Genomic DNA, 17709 nt, shown 5'->3' with positions numbered 1-17709 from the left:
GAATATTTTTAATTTTGCTTTTTAAGTTGGTTGTAGATCTACAATATAGACATGCCATCCAATTAGGGGTGAAATCCAGCAGGTTCTGACAGGTTCTGGAGAACCGGTAGTGGAAATTTTGAACAGTTTGGAGAACCGGTAGCAGAAATTTTGAGTAGTTTGGAGAACCGGCAAATGCCACCTCTGGCTGGCCCCAGAGTGGGGTGGGAATGGAGATTTTGCAATATCCTTTCCCCAGGAGTGGGGATTTTGCAGTATCCTTCCCCTGGAGTGGGGTGGGAATGGAGATTTTACAGTATCCTTCCCCTGCCGCACCACGCCCACCAAGCCACACCCACAGAACCCGTAGTAAAAAAATTTGGATTTCACCACTGCACCCAATCAATAGTAACTAGTTGCTAATCAGAAAATTATGTGGTATTTTACCAAGTGCTTTCCTAGATATATTATGTTAGAGTTTTCCTGTAGATGCCCTTTCAAATGAACAGGTACCATTCTCTTCTTCGGTTAGACCATGAAATTTAATTAGTGCTTTTACTGAGCTTCTTCTTTAATCTTATTTAACCCCATGTCTTGAAATGAAGCATATTAAGCTTTTCCCATTTCTTAATTTTCATAAAAGGGTTAACTGCCTTTGTTGACAGCCACATGTGTATTCCAAGATGCTTTCAAAGTAAACTGAAGGATAGGATAATAGTAGAAGCATGAGCTGTTTTAAGAGTTAGGATACCTATTGTTCGTTATCTTTGAAAATGGATTTTTCAACTATGAAAACAATGGCAACACTGCTTCTCATTTTCCCTTTAGCTCTCAAAATACAGTGCAGTTCAAGCACATACCAGCTGCTGCAACAGATTGGAGAGTATGTACTGGTGTGCCGGGGGAATTTGCAAATCAAGGTAAATATGTTCAAGCTTTCCCCAAATGGGAAAAGAATGGTCATTCTTTAGCAGATTTTGTTTTAACCCTCCTGTCCGTATTTGAAATATGAATTGCATTTATGTTTGAATCGCTCCTTAAGCCAATTTGCATTTAATGTCTACCTCCAGGGACCCTGGGAATTGCAGTTTGGTCAAAGTATTGAGAGATATTATCACCCTAGAGCCTAATTTGTGCTGAGGTTCTCTAGAAGCTATTTTTAACCTCAAGCTATAATCCTGGAAGAAGTAGCTATAAAATACGGTTGAAGAAAATAGAGAAATGTTTTCTCTCTCACCAAAGTAGGAGAGTTTCAACCGATCAACTTTCATTATAGCTATCAAAAGTGCCAAAGACAAAGGTATCCCTCTCACCCACCCAATTTATTTCAATGCAGCAATTTTTTTAAAAAAAATGCTCAGCCTGCAGATTCTTGATTAAGAAGACTCCCTCTCCTCGACTTCTTCCTTGGCCTTGCCTTGCCTTGAAGGCACACCCACTTGAGATTGCTTCTTTCTTGCCGTATGTTTGTTTCAAAATGGTTTGCCATTGCCTGTTTCCTAGGGCTGAGAGAAAGTGCCTGGCTCAAAAGTTGGCTTTATGCCCAAGGTAGAACTACTAGATAAGTGATGGCGAACCTATGGCACGTGTGCCACAGATAGCATGCGGAGCCGTATCTGTGGACACGTGAGCGTTGCCTAGCTCAGCTCCAGCACGCATGCGTGCGCCAGCCAGCTAATTTCCGGTCCCACCAGAAATTGGGAAACAGGCCATTTCCAGCCTTCGGAGGGCCTCTGGGGGGTGGGGTGGGGAAGGCCATTTTCGCCCTCTCCAGGCTCCAAGAAAGCCTCTGGAGCCTGGGGAGGGCGAAAAACGGGCCTACTAGGCCCACCAGGCCATTACGTGCCAAAAGGGGGGGAGTATCAGGGGAGTCATGCATGCATGCGCGAGGGTGGGGCGCATGGAATTATGGGTGTGGGCATGCACATGCACACACCCCCTGCTCCCCACGCTTTTGGCACGCGATGGCAAAAAGGTTAGCCATCACTGTACTAGATCTTAAACTCTCCCCATTTCTTATCTAATGATTTAAATTACTACATAGAATTACTCTATGTCCTTTTCTTTTTACTTCCAGCTTTCAACAGCCCTATCATAGAAACTAGAAAGAAATAGCTGGAAGGCAGATACCAGGACAGACTCTTTTAATTTCCTGAGTGTATTAACTGGGTTTAGATGATGGCTCTTTCTTTCTCCCTATTCAATTCCTTAAGTTTGTTTCCCTCAGTATATTCATTGCCTAGAATCTTGCTTACTCCTGCCTGTCTGGTTAATATCTCCTTTTGTTCCAATTTTCTCCCTAACAAAGCCGTAACTCCCTCACAAGCATTACCTTTTGTCAGGGGGTAGGGCGTTTATTAAGAATGATCGATCAGAGATATATCAGAGGTGCTGCATTCATTAACTGGATCCAGTGAAGCACTAAAGAACATGTGCCATGCAAAGCCTGCATATGGGTTGTTGGTTTCCTTGCAAATTGTTAGAATTAAGAATAGATTTGAACAACTTTCTGTGATGACCCAGGCACGGCACAGAGGCAACACAGTCAGCTGATAGTTCAACCCCGCCCCCCTTTATTGCTCAAAATGTTCCCCAAACGCTCCCCATGTTTCTGGCAAGTCCCAGAGCAAAGTGATGACACCCACACATACACACCTCCAGCAGCCTCTGGCTACAAGTAGTCCAGCACAATGCTGTGAGCACAATGGCTGCAAATAAGAAATCCAGCAGGGCAAGGGAATAAGTCAATTAGTCCAGGAAGCAAAGGAACCAGTCAATTAATCCAGGAAGCAAAGGAACAAAGCAAGAACTCCAGGAAACGTCCAGCATCGGTAATGGCACACAACACTCTATGAATTCAGTGTTTGTTCCCAACAAATGCCCTTCCCCACAGTGTCTCCTTAAGTCTCAGTCCCCAGATGTGCCTTGTGGAGAGGGGCGGGGCGCTCTCCTCCCGAGTAGTTGGGTCAGCCTGCGCTGTTCCCGCCTTCTCTCCACTTTCCTTGGTCGAGGATTGGGGTGGTGGTCGTTGCTCATCGCCTGAGTGTCTCTCCTGTTCACTGGTTAGCCTCTTTTGGACATTCTGTCCCTGTTCCTCCTTGCCTACAAGCCATCCCAATCCTGAAAGGCCCTGGCCTGACTCGGCTTGCTCTTCCCCATATTCTTCCAATGAAGCCGCTCCCTTGATCTCCATCAGCTCCAGTTCCAGCTCATCTTCCTCTGCAGATTCAGGCTCCGATGGGGGCAGGACACTTGCATGTGATGGTACAAGACCAACACAGTTCTGATGAATCTGCACAGTTTCATTCTAAAATAAAACTCGGTTATTACAAACAGCAAATATTCACTACTTGTTGGTGACCAGTGATTTGATTGACAAATCAGAGCATCTTCAGTAAATCAATCAGTTACTTAGTTAATAACTAACAACATCAAGACAGCCAAGGTTGTTGAGCCCCGTGTATCTGACTTAACATTACTGAACAAGTTCTGAAGCTAGTTTTCTAATTTGGATAAAAAGAAATTAGCTATTCTAAGAGAGCGTGCATCAGAATTTCATGAAAGGGACAATAAATCTTATCTATCTTCTTGTTAATCACAAACTGGGGAAGGAGAGAGGAATTTACATTGGACATGGACAAAAAGGCTGGTTCATATTTTTTTAATATCCTACCTTTATTATTTTTATAAATAATATCCAACTCAAGACAGCAAACACACACAATACTACATCCTCCTCCTATTTTTCCACAACAGCACTGTGAGGTGAATTGGCTGAGAGAGAGGGAGTGACTAGTCCAAAGCCACCCAGATGGTTTATTAAGCTAAGAGAAAATCGGCAGAATTTTCAAAATGTGTTTTACCCCCCTTATTTCAGAAGCAAATCTAAGCCACTTCTCAAAATTATTTCAATCCTTAGTCCTCAAGGGGGGAGAAGAATAGGAAATAATGTTTCATTTCAAATTAACTTAAGACTCAACTGAATTTTAGGTTCGCAGAAAATAAAATTACTTCATACCCTCCTTGTAACCTTTACTTGCAGCTCTGTTAATTAAAATGCATGTTTGAGTTGATTAATGTCGCCTGTAACTCTATTCAAACTTAATTTTAAAAATCAGTAGGCTAGTCTGCTTCTCTGTTGTAATAATGTGTAAAGCAAATGTTCTCAGAAACGAAGTATGGCTATTGACACTACTGAAATGGTCCATTATTATGTTTTTAATTTTAGGGAAAAGGCGACATGGTAACATATTGGCTGGAAGGGAAAAAGTTTGGAATAATTCAGAAGAAGGGATTAAGCCCATCTGCAACCTCTGACGCTATTAACCAGAGTGGTTTTGGTATCATTCCTGGTGTTGTATAGAACGGTCCATTTTCAAATCCATTTCAAAAAAATGTTATTAGACGGCTGATCTCTCTAGCTTTTTAGAAAATTATAAGCAGGAAGGATCTGAGTTATCTCAAGGTTCTTGTTTTTTTAAACAAACCATACAACCAATGCAATTCTCAGCTCATATATTAACCCAAGTAGTCTCTGTGAAGATTCAAATGCTATATCAAGCTATGGTTTATTTTTTTAAACAGTTTTTAACAGTTTGATACGTCTGTTTATTTATAGCTAGCCTGTTATTTTCTCTGAAGACCCGAGGATACATATCATTTTCATTTTGCCAGTGGTTGTAGCTTAGCAAGAATTGTGAGTGCAGTCCTTGTAATTTGTGGCGATGCTTTGTAGCTTGTGTTAGGCCACTAGTTCTTGTTCAACAAAACATGGTTAAAATGAACTATGGTTTAGCACAATGTATAATCTTATTTGGGGTGGGTTTCAAAACCTGTCGCTACCGGTTTGCTCGTGGGTGCTCGCATGCTCACAACACTGCTACACATGCGCAGGAGCGTCCGGGTGGGTGGGTGGAGCCTCCTGCCACCACCCCTACCAATTCACCCGTTCCGGGGCGAACTGGTAGCAACCCATCACTGATCTTATTCCAATTCACATTCAACCCCAAGGTTGCTGTGATTATTACTGAAATATAGCTGTTAAGTAGCTCTCACTGCTGTCTATGATTGGCAGAGCTATCAGGAATCATACAATCGTGAAAGTCAAGAGTAGGTTTCTGTCAACATCCAGCTTGAGTAAATAAAAATCCGGGATCATTTCATTTCTGAAAAGCTTACTGTTTATTGAATATATTGCATGGTAATGGCAAGATAAAACTAACCCTGACATTCTCAGGCATCAGTTCACAGTATTAAACAATGATTTTCCCAGCCAAACCCCAGGCTTCCTCATAGACCATGTAAATAAGTTCTCTTTGTTATGGGAACCATTTGCCTTCTTTTTCACACCTGTTAAGATGTCCTTGAAAAGTTTCCAGACTTTCACAAGGTTCAGTGGAACTGTAGAAGTTTCATTTCTCCAATTAACCCATTTGTAATCAATACTTTCCCCCTTACCCTAATGACAAGTTGAAACAAAAAGGCACATAGCTGCCAATGTTTCACTTAACAGGTTTCATTCTTTCCCCTTGTAATGTCCCTTATACACCATCCCTGTTAACAGCTACCCAGAGGACATGATTGTTTGGGAGAACATATTCCATAGTTTATATGTAGAAACTCACAGTGGTTTGTACTGGATAAAGTTAATCTCTTTTAGACTTTTAGACTCTCCTTCCTTAGAACACAATTACTGGGCAAGGTTAGAGAGGACACAAGAATTTGGAACTAACAAGCTTGCTTAGTTTCCCATTTCTATTCGGTTGGGAACTCATGTTTCCTAAAATGTGGAAAAAATAGGAGACAATGAAATAAATGGCAGTTTGTGTATGATGTGCTGTCCAAATCAGTATTAAGATTTTTTTTTTCTAGGCACGGTATCAAAACTCATACATGATGGTATAATTCTTTACCTCTATTATATTCAGAACTTTTTTTGGAGGCTGAAAGGGTTCCAAGTTGGCAACAAACACCGAGTAAAGGCACAAATGCAAGGTCTGAATGCAAAGCAAACACTTTAGAAAACAAATGGGAGAAAGAGTCGTGATGCTGTCTATACTGTTGTGTTCCTTTTTTGTATGAGGATAAGCATTGTGTGTTGGCATTGTTTAATTCACTTTTGGGATGTTGTATTCCTATTGAATTGCTACTGGAGGATGCAATGCTTTTTTCACCAAGGACCTCAAAATCACTCTGGCTTTTCTTGGAATTTGGGGTGTTGGCTAAGCAGTCTGATTCCTGAAGCAAAAGCTTGGCTTCTTCCTGCAAGTATTCCTTTGTTCCTAAAAAACTACTGCCATAAGTAAGTGACACTCCCATTACAGAACTGTGTAACATCAGTTAAATGCACATGCGCTCAAAGACGCTCAAGTCCCCTAGTGATTAAGAGAAGTCCTGCTGGATCAGACCAGAGACTGATGTTACTTTGACTGGTTGAGAAAATATGAATTATGCTTAAAGAGATTCTGTATGTTATGAAAAACACCCTCTGAAAAAAATTCTCATTTATTAGAGCACTCAGCAATCATTACGTTTTATTTCCCTTCTTTTTCTCTTTATGCTGATTTGTGTTGAGTTGAAGAACTTGATACTCTTGGATTTAATGGAGAAAAATATTGCAGTCTTATATAGTAACTACATATTTTTGTATTAGATTAGTTAGGCCAAAGTTATTTGCCTATTTGTTATAATTAGAAAAAATATTGAGCTTTACCCATAAGACTCCAAATTGTAAGTCAGTAATATTTCAGTAATTGTTTCCTTATCTGCAGTACTTTCTAAAGATTCATTTTGTCTGTAATTTCTCTCTGCAGGATGTTTTTGCTTCTTGTAACTTCTATTCTCTTCCAACTTTCTTTTCAATGAATAGCCAATATATGAAATTGCTTTCTGTTTTGCTTTCCTTTGTGATCTGCATTAATTGGAGTCAGATGGAGAAAAAAGGTTGCTTTCAGATGTTAAGAGATAAAAAATTGTTCTTTATTATAATAGCAATTATAACTCTTTTTATTTAAGAATACATTAACATTTCACATTTTCAATACTTTTCTTTCTGTTGCTTTCTACCTTGAAAGTTTCACTGATTTCCATAAGCATAGGACTACAATCTCATGATAGGATTTAAAACTATGCTTCTACTTCTTGATACTTTTGTTGAATTTTTTTTTGTTGTCTTTTTCTTTCCTGTTTTCAGAGTTTATAAGCTATTTTGTATTACATGTATTTCGATTGTTCTTACTATAAATTTCTCCAATATCATTAATATACATTTTAAAATTTAGAATGGATTACACGAATGTTAAAATTATGAGTTGTACACTAAATTGTTTAAAAGGGAAAATGTTTAATTAATATTATGAAATTTTTGATATTTTAATCAATACATTTTAAAAATTCACCATTTCATTCCTAAAATGTTATCAGGATTTTAAAATAAAATACTCATTTCCAATATCCAGTCAGTTTTATAACCCTTCAGTTTATCTTTTGTAGTCTCTTTAAATTTAAACTTAATCTATAATTAAACTTCAAGGCTCATATTTAAATGAAACATTTTATGATTTCACTGGCTTTCAGCAACAGGTCCTGCACCTATACAAATTTTTCAATTAGGCTATTAAGGGCACTCTAAATAATTTCCCTCCCAAATTAACTATCTTACTAAAATTATACATACTAACCAGCAAACTCACACAGAGTTACGTTAGCATGAATAAATCTACTCTGAACATTCAAAGTGTTTTATTTAAATAAACTTGTACTGTAATTTTTAAAACAAGCCACCAAAGTAGATCAGTACATTTATTCCTATAGTGCAAATAGAAAGGCTGAGCCACCCCAAAGAAGAACACATTGCTTTCTGTGATTTCTTAAAAGCATATTATTACTTTCTTAATAAGTTTCCCCTTTTCCAGATATTTGTCCAAGGAGGTACATTATGGGCACCAAACAAGGTTCTGTTGAAGAATAAATAGTTTGGGAGAGTAGGTGTTTTTGGGTTAAAGTGTTATTTATTGTTTATTAAAAATTTTAAATTGCTCAATAGCCAAACTCTTGGGTGACTTACAATAAAACATACTAAAAGATGCAATTTTAATAAAAACATATACCCAAAAAATAATTCAAATAAAATGCAAGCTAGACAGCAGCAAGGCAATCATATGAAGCTAAAACAATACAAATTAAAGTACAATTAAAGTGCAGTAAAAAGGCCAGGGGAAATAGACAGATTTTCATCTGGTGTCAAAATGATCCTCAAGTGGATGTTAGCTGAGTCTCTCTGGGGAGAGAATTCCACAAATGGGGTACCACTGCAAAAAAAAAAAAAAAAAAAAAAAAAAAAAATCCCCGCCCCGAGACCCATGTCAAATACTTTGCTGTGATGGGAACTTAGAAGAGGGCCTTATTAGATCTTAAAAGATCTTAATATCTCATTGGATATTTACAGGACAAAGTGCTCCTTCAGCTAATGTGGTGCTAAATCATTCAAGTCTTTAAAGAAATCAGGGCTTGACTTTTAATGTCCAGAACATGCCACAGAGAATATTGCTGTTCCCTGGGGAGGAAGAACTGGAGTTTGAAAGGGTAAAGCTGGTGCATTGAACATTTGCTATCAATTTGAACCTATAAGAGACCAACTTTGGCCTTGCTCTGTTTGGGGAACTTTGGGGCCCGAAAAACAAATGCTGGAAAGCCACTTGTGGTCCTGGGATAAATCTTGCTCCCTTCTCTTTATAATCAGTTTTTTGCAGTCCTGTGCTTTGATGATGATGTATAGTAGGCTTACTCACTTTTTATCTGGTGTTTCTAGCTGTTCCCTGAAAATGTGCAAAGGGCCAACAGAATGATTTGTTCCAATTCTACCTTCCTATTTCAGTAACAATTTTACATAACAAGTAAGAAATATCACATGCATATTAACAACAGGCAGTGTAGTATTGTGGTTAAGATGCTGGCCTGGCTTTGGGAAGTCCATCCTCAGCCACAAAAGTTCATTAGGTGATTTTGGGCCACCCAGTCTGTCAGCCCTACCTACCTCACAAGGATGTTAATAGTAGGGAAAAGTGGGAGGAGGAAGCATGATGTGCTTGCTGTGCAGGATAGAAATCTAAAAATTCATAACAGAAAACACAATATTCTGCTTTGAAATAAATGTTTCTTAACCATGTTTCCCACAAAGTGCTTGCAGGTATTTTTCATTTATCTGTTAAGATGGACCACGTGCACAAGGGTTAAAATGTCAACTGCTCTCAACAAAACCGAAGGATGATTGTGCATGATTACCTCTTGCTTTCCACTGAGATGGATCACAGGAAGCTTAACAAATCTATCAGAAATAAAATACGTGTGACTAAGATACGAGGCTTTTAAAACTGGGAAACCTTTTAGAAGACATTTCTGGTTTAGGCAAACTTAAAAAGCTAAAGCCAAGTGCAAATTGTTCTAAATTTATTAAATATGTTGTTCCTCACATTTCATCCCTGTAAGGTATCCTGCATGGATTAAATATGTAACATACCTACGAAATGATGTTGCATGTACATTTAGAGTACCGAAATATGTATATGAGGTTTGCTGATTCTGCAGTTTCTGAGAAGCTTATTTTGTTCTATGCTGAATCATAAGAATTCACGGTTATGGAGTTACATGGTGTTTGTAGCATGACCAATAAAACTTCTAACCTTGTATCAAAAAATAGGGGAGCAAAAAAAGCTAGGAGGATAATCCACCCAAATTTAAGCCCTTTTGAATGCCACAAATTTCAACTGGAGAGATTTAGCAACATATTCAAAATTCCCCACAAAACTAATGGAATGCAAATGGCTTGATTTTGTCAGATTGCATTGCTGGTTACATAACATTTTTAACTTAACTGTACATTCAGAATAGTCACAGTAGGATACACAAGTATGCCTCAAGTCAAAATCTAGTGCAAGTTCAAAACTAGAACTCTTAGCTTCCATCATTATTTCCATTTCATTGGAGACCTTATGCAGAAGAGGGAGATTGCATGACATACAATACTGAGCATACTAGAGAGAGAAAAGGGAAGTTGGAAACTAGGGTAATGGCATATTAATAAAGTTTGAAAACTCAGGTATTAATGTAGTTTCACTCATTTCCCTTCACGGATATGGTCTTCAGGCTTTGATTTCTGCACACAACACTCTTTGAAGTATGCTGCATTTACTTAACATGGTAAAAGTTGGAGCAGGGAAGGGGGGGCGGGGAGGACACAACTTCAAGGATCTTAACGAAGTTCCCTCGATATTAACTTGCAAAAGTTAATAACCACACCCAAAGATTGGTTTTTCCAAAGGCAACTAGATTTTGTTTTTCCTTGAAGCCGTTTCGCTTGTCATCCAAGAAGCGTCTTCAGTTCTTCAGTGAGAACTGAAGAAGCTTCCTGGATGAGAAGAGAAACATCTTCATGGAAAAACAAAGCCCAGTTGCCTTTTGAAAAAGCACCTTTGGGACAACCATGGCCTAGATGACTGAGAATCTCCCTAGACATGAATAACAGCAGCCAGTCCATTTCCAAACTTTGAACTTGGCAAGTGCCCGGAATTAACCCCATTTCTTTAGCCCTGTATAAGAAAATAACTGAAGTCTCGCTGCTCAGAACTCACCATACCAAATATCGATTCTCCTTGAATAAGCCATTATTACTTGCATTGGAACGAAAAGGAAAAGTATTTCAGGCACCAAAGGTTCGCATTATCAGTCCCCTACCAGGTTTTAAAGTTAACAGCTGAGCTAGGAGGCTAGTCCCATGCAGTGCAATACCAGCTAATATATATAATTATAATATTATCATTATGTTATTATTACCATTATGGTTATTTGGGGGAGGGAAGAGTCGGAAGGGTGGATCATCAGTATCATTTGTCCCCGTTTGAAAGAACGAGGGGCCAAATCGAAAGAGGAAAGTCCGAGCGCTGGCAAAGACGGGACGGTTCGTTCAAACGATCGCCTGGGGATCCGAAGTGAGGTCTTCGGTGGGGTTTATATAACAACAGTACCTGTCGTAAGGGCTGCTCTCCGTGTAGGAGCAAACGATGATGCTGTCGCTGGGGACGACGTTCAAATCGTCCTTCCCCGGCCAGGGGGAGGCGGCGGCGGCGGCCCCCTCGAGGCTAGGGGACTCCCCCCGCGGCTGGTCTAAGGCACTGTAAGGAGAAGCCTCGGCCACAAAAATGTTCCCGCCGGGCATCTCCGGATAGCACTTCTCCAAGTACCTCAACACTTCCTCCTGAGCCACTTTGGGGTCCAAGCCCACGCAGTCCCGCGCGGCGGGGGTGGCGAGTGAGTCTTTCCCCCCGCAAGCCACCTCAGCGTCGCGGGCTTTCAGGGCCAGTTCGTCGCAGCTGCTTTTGCCGGACTCCAGGTCCGAAGGGGTCCTCAGCAACTCCAGGACCTCCTTGTCCTGGGGTTTCTTGCGGCAGCAGCCGCACGGGGGGCAATAGCTGACGTTGGGCCATTTGCTGCAGCCGTCGGTTTTCCTCGTCAGGGCGATAGCGGCGATGCCGGGTAAGCAGATGGCCGGTCCGATGGCCAGAAGTGGGATGTCCCCCAAAGTCTCGCCTTTGATCCCGGAAACCGTGAACATGAAGCCAAACACCAAGAAGACGCTGACCAAAGCCACCACCAGTCCAGTCCGGGGGTTGATGTCGTCGGGTCGCATGGCTTACGAGCGCTCTAGGTCATTGGATCCCGTGGCTCCACCAAAAAACGCGGGGAGCGGAACCGAGCTCCGTTTCCTCGGAGCAGCCTTGGGGAGGGGGAAGGGGGCAAGGCGCGGCGGCTCCACGACGGGCTCCAAAGTCGCTTGCAACGTTTACCGGACGCCTCGCCTCATCTCACCTCCCCTTCTTTCTCCTCCCAGCCGGGCTTTTCAACGGAGCGCGCCTTCGCGTGGCCCCAGGGCTGGCCGCGTCTCCTGCCAGGCTTCCCCCTTTTCCCCGATGCTTTTGCTGCCGCCGCCGCCGCTGCTTTTAGCGCGGTTGTTGCCGCTCAGAGAAGCTACCTTTTTTTCCCTCGGCAGCCTGAAGGCACGTGAAATCCCGAGGGCTTCTTGGCTCTTCCCGTTTGGATGCCCGGGCCAGGGATCAGCGATGCATTAAAAGCAATTGCAAAGGCTTTTACCCTAACAAGAGGTTTCCGATATGCCCAACACGCGAGCGAGCTAAAGAGCGAGCGAGGGAATTAGGTAACACACGGTTGCGATGCGTAGCTTGAAAGATTGCAAATAGGAATGGGGGGTACGGCCTCGTGCGGTGAGAGGGGAGACGCGGCAGCACGTGAAAGCGGCGAGCCTCAACTAGTCCGCGCGTGGAACCCAATGAATTTAATGGGGGTGCTCAAAAAAAGCGAACAAACCTCATGCTTGTAGTTCTGAGTTGCATTCTGCCCCATCAAGAGGAAGAAAACAAAATGGATCTCCCGCCCCGCTCCCCCACCCCCCATCCAACCACATTCTTGGCTAAGAAAAAGAAGACAAAATCGCGTTAAAAAAAAATGACCACTTGGGTGTTCGGCTTCTGGACCAAACAGTTGCAAGGAGGCAAGCTGTGAGAAGGCAAAGCCAGACGTGGGTCTTCCGGGGCAACAGTCCTCCTTTTCAAGCCACCTACGCAAACCCATCCACGTGTAGATAGAGAGCGTTCCGGCGTGCTCAAGGTAGGCTCGAGCGCGGTTCGCGACCCACGCGCTTTTCCCAGGGCGACGAGCGCGCGCTGCCCCGCAGCAATAACCGGCGCTTGAAGTCCTTCTACTACGACCTCCCAGCTCGGCCCTCCCGCTTCGTTCGCTCTTCCAAGGCGCCCGCGGTGCGCGGAAGAAATGGGCGGGAAGTTTCTTGGCGGGTAGCAGCCGTCGCCTAGAATTTGGGGCGCCAAACAAGGTCTCGGTTTGAATAAGAGGGAAGCAGTAAAAGCGCCTAGTAGTAAACGGTAAATAATAACGCTGCCTCGTTCCTCCCTACGGAGAGCAGCAGTTCTATTTGGGAAGCACGTGAGGAACTTGTAGCGCTAATACGACAGAGGAGAGCTGGACGGTGGCCATTAGTCTGGTTTCAAAAAAAATCTAGGAAGAGAGCGGCCGAATTAAAAAAAAAAAGTGGTGGCACATCACATCTAACTATAGTAACGTTTACTATTCGTGCAGGTGAAAGACTGTTGTTAACCCATGCGATATGCCAGTTTCCCAGTTTACGTCTGATGGGATGTCTTGGGGGTGATACTTGGCACAATGTCTTTTACACAATGTGTGACAGACTTAGGGACGGAGTTTCTGGTAAATATGAGGATGACATGAAGAGATGTGTTTACAACAGAACATAGTTTATGAACCCCACAAATGGACTGTTTTGCGTTTGGCACTCTCCTTGTGAAAATATTTGTAGATAAAGTCCTTTTTTAGATGTGTGTGTGTGTGTGAAAGAGAGAGAGGAGCCTGGAAGCACAAATCTGAATTGTAATGGCATTGAGAGGAAAAAGAAAGTGTCTAGATACAGAATTAACTACCGGTATATCAAAAGAAGGCATTTTGTCCTTGAAACTACTATCTCAGTTTGGAGACTAAATAGAAATGAACTTTTCCTTTTTATCAACATTTTATCTTTTTTCTAGGTGTCTTGATATTGTTTCCCAAAACATCATTGTTTGATGCTATAAGCCTTAATGGAATTATTAGCTTGATTAGTAAGATCATTCCTCTTAGATCAAGTCTCTATCACAGCGCTATCTATTCTACCTCATAATGGTTCTGCAAGAGCCAAAATTGACATCCTTCACATTGCTTGCTATTTTATACTTTTCAAAAAAAAGTTTCATTTGACTGTGGAATTCAAAGAATTGAATTTGGAATCTATTCTATACAAACATGTATTTTATGACTGAATTTCTGTTTATTCTTAAATGTATCACACCAGGAAATTCAGTTCTGATTAAATGTCTGGAATAGTGAACAGGTTCATTTTTTATACCCAGTTAATTGGTTGGTTTGTAGGTTTGAGTATGGAGGTGTCTCTAGTAGGCTAAATTCATGGAGTTCATTAATGGAATAAGTGGATACTTCATGAGAGATAATCTAAACTAGTGGTAGATAAGATACTTGAAAAAGATTATTTAAAAAAGATTATTCTTCAAGCTGAACTCTCTTCTTGTTGGCTTCATGGACCCATCAGTGGTCTTTTCTTGATTTATTTTTGCCTTGCTTCCTCAATTTTCTACTTTAAACTGGAGTACTCATGGACTACATGAAAATATTAATTAGCCTCAGCCCTGCTTTATACAAGGTTGATCAACTCTACTGAGCCATGGGATATGTGAAAGAGCAAATACTGTCATCTAATTGCAGACTAGGACATATGTTCTTTGTTTTCTTCAAATTTCTTGCCTAGGTCCCTTCATCCCTATGTAGGTTTACTATATTTCTTTTGTGTGTGAAAGAGAAAGGGAAACCAGTTGTGAGAGTTTTAATATTGCACCCATGTCATGGGGAATTCACTGGCGAAAGCAATTATGTTTGGAAGAGTTAGCGGTAAAAGGAAACCAGGCCACAAAAGAACCCATCAAAGCTGATACCAGCTACAGCATAGAACAACTCAAAGAAGTAGTGCAAGATCAGAAGATGTGGAGAATCTTGACCCATAGAATGGTCAACTTGGCCAAGAGTTGGACATGACTGAATAGATAATATCATCATGTTGCATATTATATACATATCTTTTGTAGATGTGGGTGTACATAAACATATTTCAGTGCTGTGTATTGAACCATGTCTAAAACAGGATCACTTCTTAGGTTCTGAGGTTCTAAGTGGTAAGGTGATGCTGCCAAGAAGACAGATGGAAAGAGTGAATTATTTGCGTCAAGCATTTTATGCCAGTTTGCTTCAGAACACTCCCCCAAACCAGGTGTTTGCTAGTATAATCAAATGTCAGCTACTAAAGGTTTCTCATTTTTTTCACAGAGAAAGATAAATACATGTGAAGTTCTTGTTTTCAGTAGAACTCACCTCAGCAATCTCATGTTTGATACAGATTTGAATGCTTCTTTGTGCCATTGTTTCTTTAGCTTCTGGTTCAATAATATAATATGAAAGAAAGCCTGAGGGGGAACTGCTCTCTAGAGAAATCTTTATTGCTTGTGATCAATCATGCAAATTGCAATGAAGTTAAAGAAATTTGGGAATTGATATTGGGCTCTAAATGTGAATAAATTGGGACCGTAAATGAAAGGATCATTTGGTTGCAATCAATGTATGGGGAGAACAAATATACCTGGTTTTTTTCCCCAGTGCCACATTTCACTTGAAATTTTCGGGCTTCTTATCCTCCTCCCTCTCCCTCCCAAACGTTTTCCCCAAGACTAATCACTGCCAAATTAAGATCCAGATAACTAAAGGAATAATTCATATTGTTTGACTTTAGGTGAAATATTCCTCATTTCAGAATGCCATAATTCTGAAGAATGTAACTGGAATTCCTTATCTCAAAATCCAACAGTACCATTGAAGACTAATGTTTCCAGAGGTTTCCTTTTTATTTGACCTGAAATTAGGAAAGTAGTCCTCAACTTACTATCATTTATTTGGCATGGGTTTGAAGTTATGGTGGCATAGAAAAAGTGACTTACAACCATCTGTCACTTAAACAGTTGCAGCATTTCTGCGGTTCATATGATCAAAATTCGGGTGCTTGACAGCCAGCATGTATTTATGATGGCTGCAGTGTCCCAGGATCACCTGATTGCCATTCCCAGCCAGCTTCCGATAAGCATATTCAATGGGGGAAGCGGAATTCGCTTAATGACCATATGATTCACTTAACAACTGCAGTGATTCACTTAGCAACCATGGCAAAAATTAGAATAAAATTGGGTACAACTCAACAATTGCCTTGCTGAGCAATGGAAATTCTTGTCCCAATTGTGGTTGTAAGTTGACTACCTGTATTTGATATAATGAATGTGTGTGAAGGGTGTAATAATGAATAATGTGAAGGGTTGCAAACCATGAACGGATTGGCCACTTTTTACAGAGGCACGATTGAGAGCGTTTTAACAAACTGCATTACTGTTTGGTTTGGTGGCAGCAGTGCCTCAGATAGAAAGTCCATATAGAGAGTGGTAAGGACAGCCGAGAAGATTATAGGAAGCTCATTTCCCGTCATTGAGGATACTGATTATAAGTGCTATGTGCTTAGAGCTCAAAGCATTGTTAGACACACACACATACACACACACTTTATGGTCTGTTTCTGTGGCTCCCCTGAAGGGGGAGGTTTCGAAGTATCTCTAGCAGGACTACCAGATTCTGTAACAGCTTTGTTCCTTATGCCATCCATCTGGCAAACTTGTAAGATTTGTTTTTCTTGCCATGTACATGTATACAACCAAATAGATTGTGCTGTTTCTTTGTGTCATATAATATACGTGGGTATATTTATTTGTCATCTTTAGTATATATTAGATGTGGAGACCCTTTGGGAGCTGTATGCAATGAAATTTCATTTTAATGTATGCCGATTAGTGTACATTCAAAGTGACAATAAAGTTATTCTAAGTCCAAGGCCTTTTTTTGTTGAGGTTCCTACCATCTAGAACAGCTGGCATGCAGAGCCCTCTCTGCGGGCACATGAGCCATTGGCCACCTCAGCTCCATTGTGCATGTGCACATGCGCCTCCCACTGGCCAGCTGTTTTTCAGGATGCACAAGGACGGAAGATGCACAAGCATGCGCGGGGGGGGTCATGAGTGGGGGCAGGGTTGTGTGTGCAGGGGCGGGGAGTGCGCGTTCTGGAAGTTCAGAAACAGGCCTGTTTCTGGCCGGGGGAGGCCGTTTTCACCCTCCCAGAGGCTCGAGAAAAGCCTCCGGAGCCTGGGGAGGGTGAAAAACAGGCCTAACGGAAATGCAAAAACCAACCTGTTTTCGGCCTCCGGAGCCCGGGAGAAGCCTTCTGGAGGCTCGAGTAAAGCCTCTGGAGCCTGGGGAGGGCAAAAATGCCCCCTCCTGCTGTGGTGCAGGTTGCTAAAATTTTTGAATCCCACCTCGCTCACATGGGCAGGGAGTCAGGGGTCGCATGGGAGTAACGTGCGCATATGCGGAGGGCAGGGGGGTTGTTAGTGCATGTGCAGGGGGGCATGCATTGCATTATGGGTGCTGGTGCGCACGCTGTTGCACACACACATTTTTAACACCCAAAGAGAAAAAGGTTAGCCATCACTGATCTAGAATATCATCCCACCAGAAATTATGAACCAGAAACCTCTCTATTGGGCTCCCATAAGGCTTGGCTCTGGGACAAGCTTGGCCCTCTGGGTAGGTGATAAAGCACATCTATTGGTTATTTCTTGAGTGATTGCTTGCATAATTTTTTCTGGATGCATGATATGTTTTTTTTTATATTTTGCATTATTTTTAGTATTGTTAGCTATCAAAAGTCATGTACTTGAGATATATATATCTAAGAAATGATGGGAAAAGAATAGAATACAGAATAACAGAGTTGGAAGGACTTTGAAGGTCTTCCAGTCCAATTCCCTGCTCAGGCAGGAAACCCTATACCATTTGAGAGAAATGGCTGTCCAATCTCTCCTTAAAATCCTCCCATGTTGGAGGAGAAAAGAAAGAAAAAAAGAAAATGTGCAAGCTAGCTACTAACGGGAAAAAGGCATTGTGACTGGCCCCTTAAAAGTATCTGACATGTTTTTTGACAGATGTGGAGCC

General features: G+C 41.5%; 3 protein-coding genes across 5 annotated transcripts in view; 2 read left to right on the top strand and 1 right to left on the bottom strand.

The window, feature by feature from the left end:
- The window catches only part of LOC117661929 (atrial natriuretic peptide receptor 2-like), a 67240-nt gene extending 59712 nt beyond the window's left edge, over nt 1–7528 (top strand). For both annotated transcript variants that reach the window (XM_087886337.1, XM_034411238.3), the window contains 2 exons: nt 808–899; nt 4208–7528. In XM_087886337.1, the coding sequence (XP_087742463.1) occupies nt 808–899; nt 4208–4342 (227 nt within the window). In that variant the 3' untranslated portion in view covers nt 4343–7528. The remainder of the gene's footprint in view (nt 1–807; nt 900–4207) is intronic.
- Nucleotides 7529–7968: 440 nt separating this feature from the next.
- Nucleotides 7969–11764, bottom strand: TMEM215 (transmembrane protein 215). The gene has a single exon (XM_060690420.2). The coding sequence runs from the start codon at nt 11660–11662 to the stop codon at nt 10940–10942; it is 723 nt and encodes a 240-aa protein (XP_060546403.2). The 5' UTR covers nt 11663–11764; the 3' UTR covers nt 7969–10939.
- The window catches only part of LOC117661569 (SUN domain-containing protein 3-like), a 99494-nt gene continuing 93518 nt past the window's right edge, over nt 11734–17709 (top strand). Inside the window, exon 1 of one of the 2 annotated variants that reach the window (XM_087886339.1) lies at nt 11734–12657. The gene's annotated coding sequence lies outside the window, so the exon portion shown is untranslated. The remainder of the gene's footprint in view (nt 12658–17709) is intronic. The other variant, XM_087886338.1, reaches the window with a different exon arrangement.

The sequence above is a fragment of the Pantherophis guttatus genome, chromosome 2 (genome assembly GCF_059756535.1).
Source record: "Pantherophis guttatus breed Tessera chromosome 2, ASM5975653v1, whole genome shotgun sequence".
Lineage (NCBI taxonomy): Eukaryota > Metazoa > Chordata > Lepidosauria > Squamata > Colubridae > Pantherophis > Pantherophis guttatus.
The sequence above is the reverse complement of the archived record's forward strand: the minus strand, read 5'-3'. Positions and strand labels throughout refer to the sequence as shown.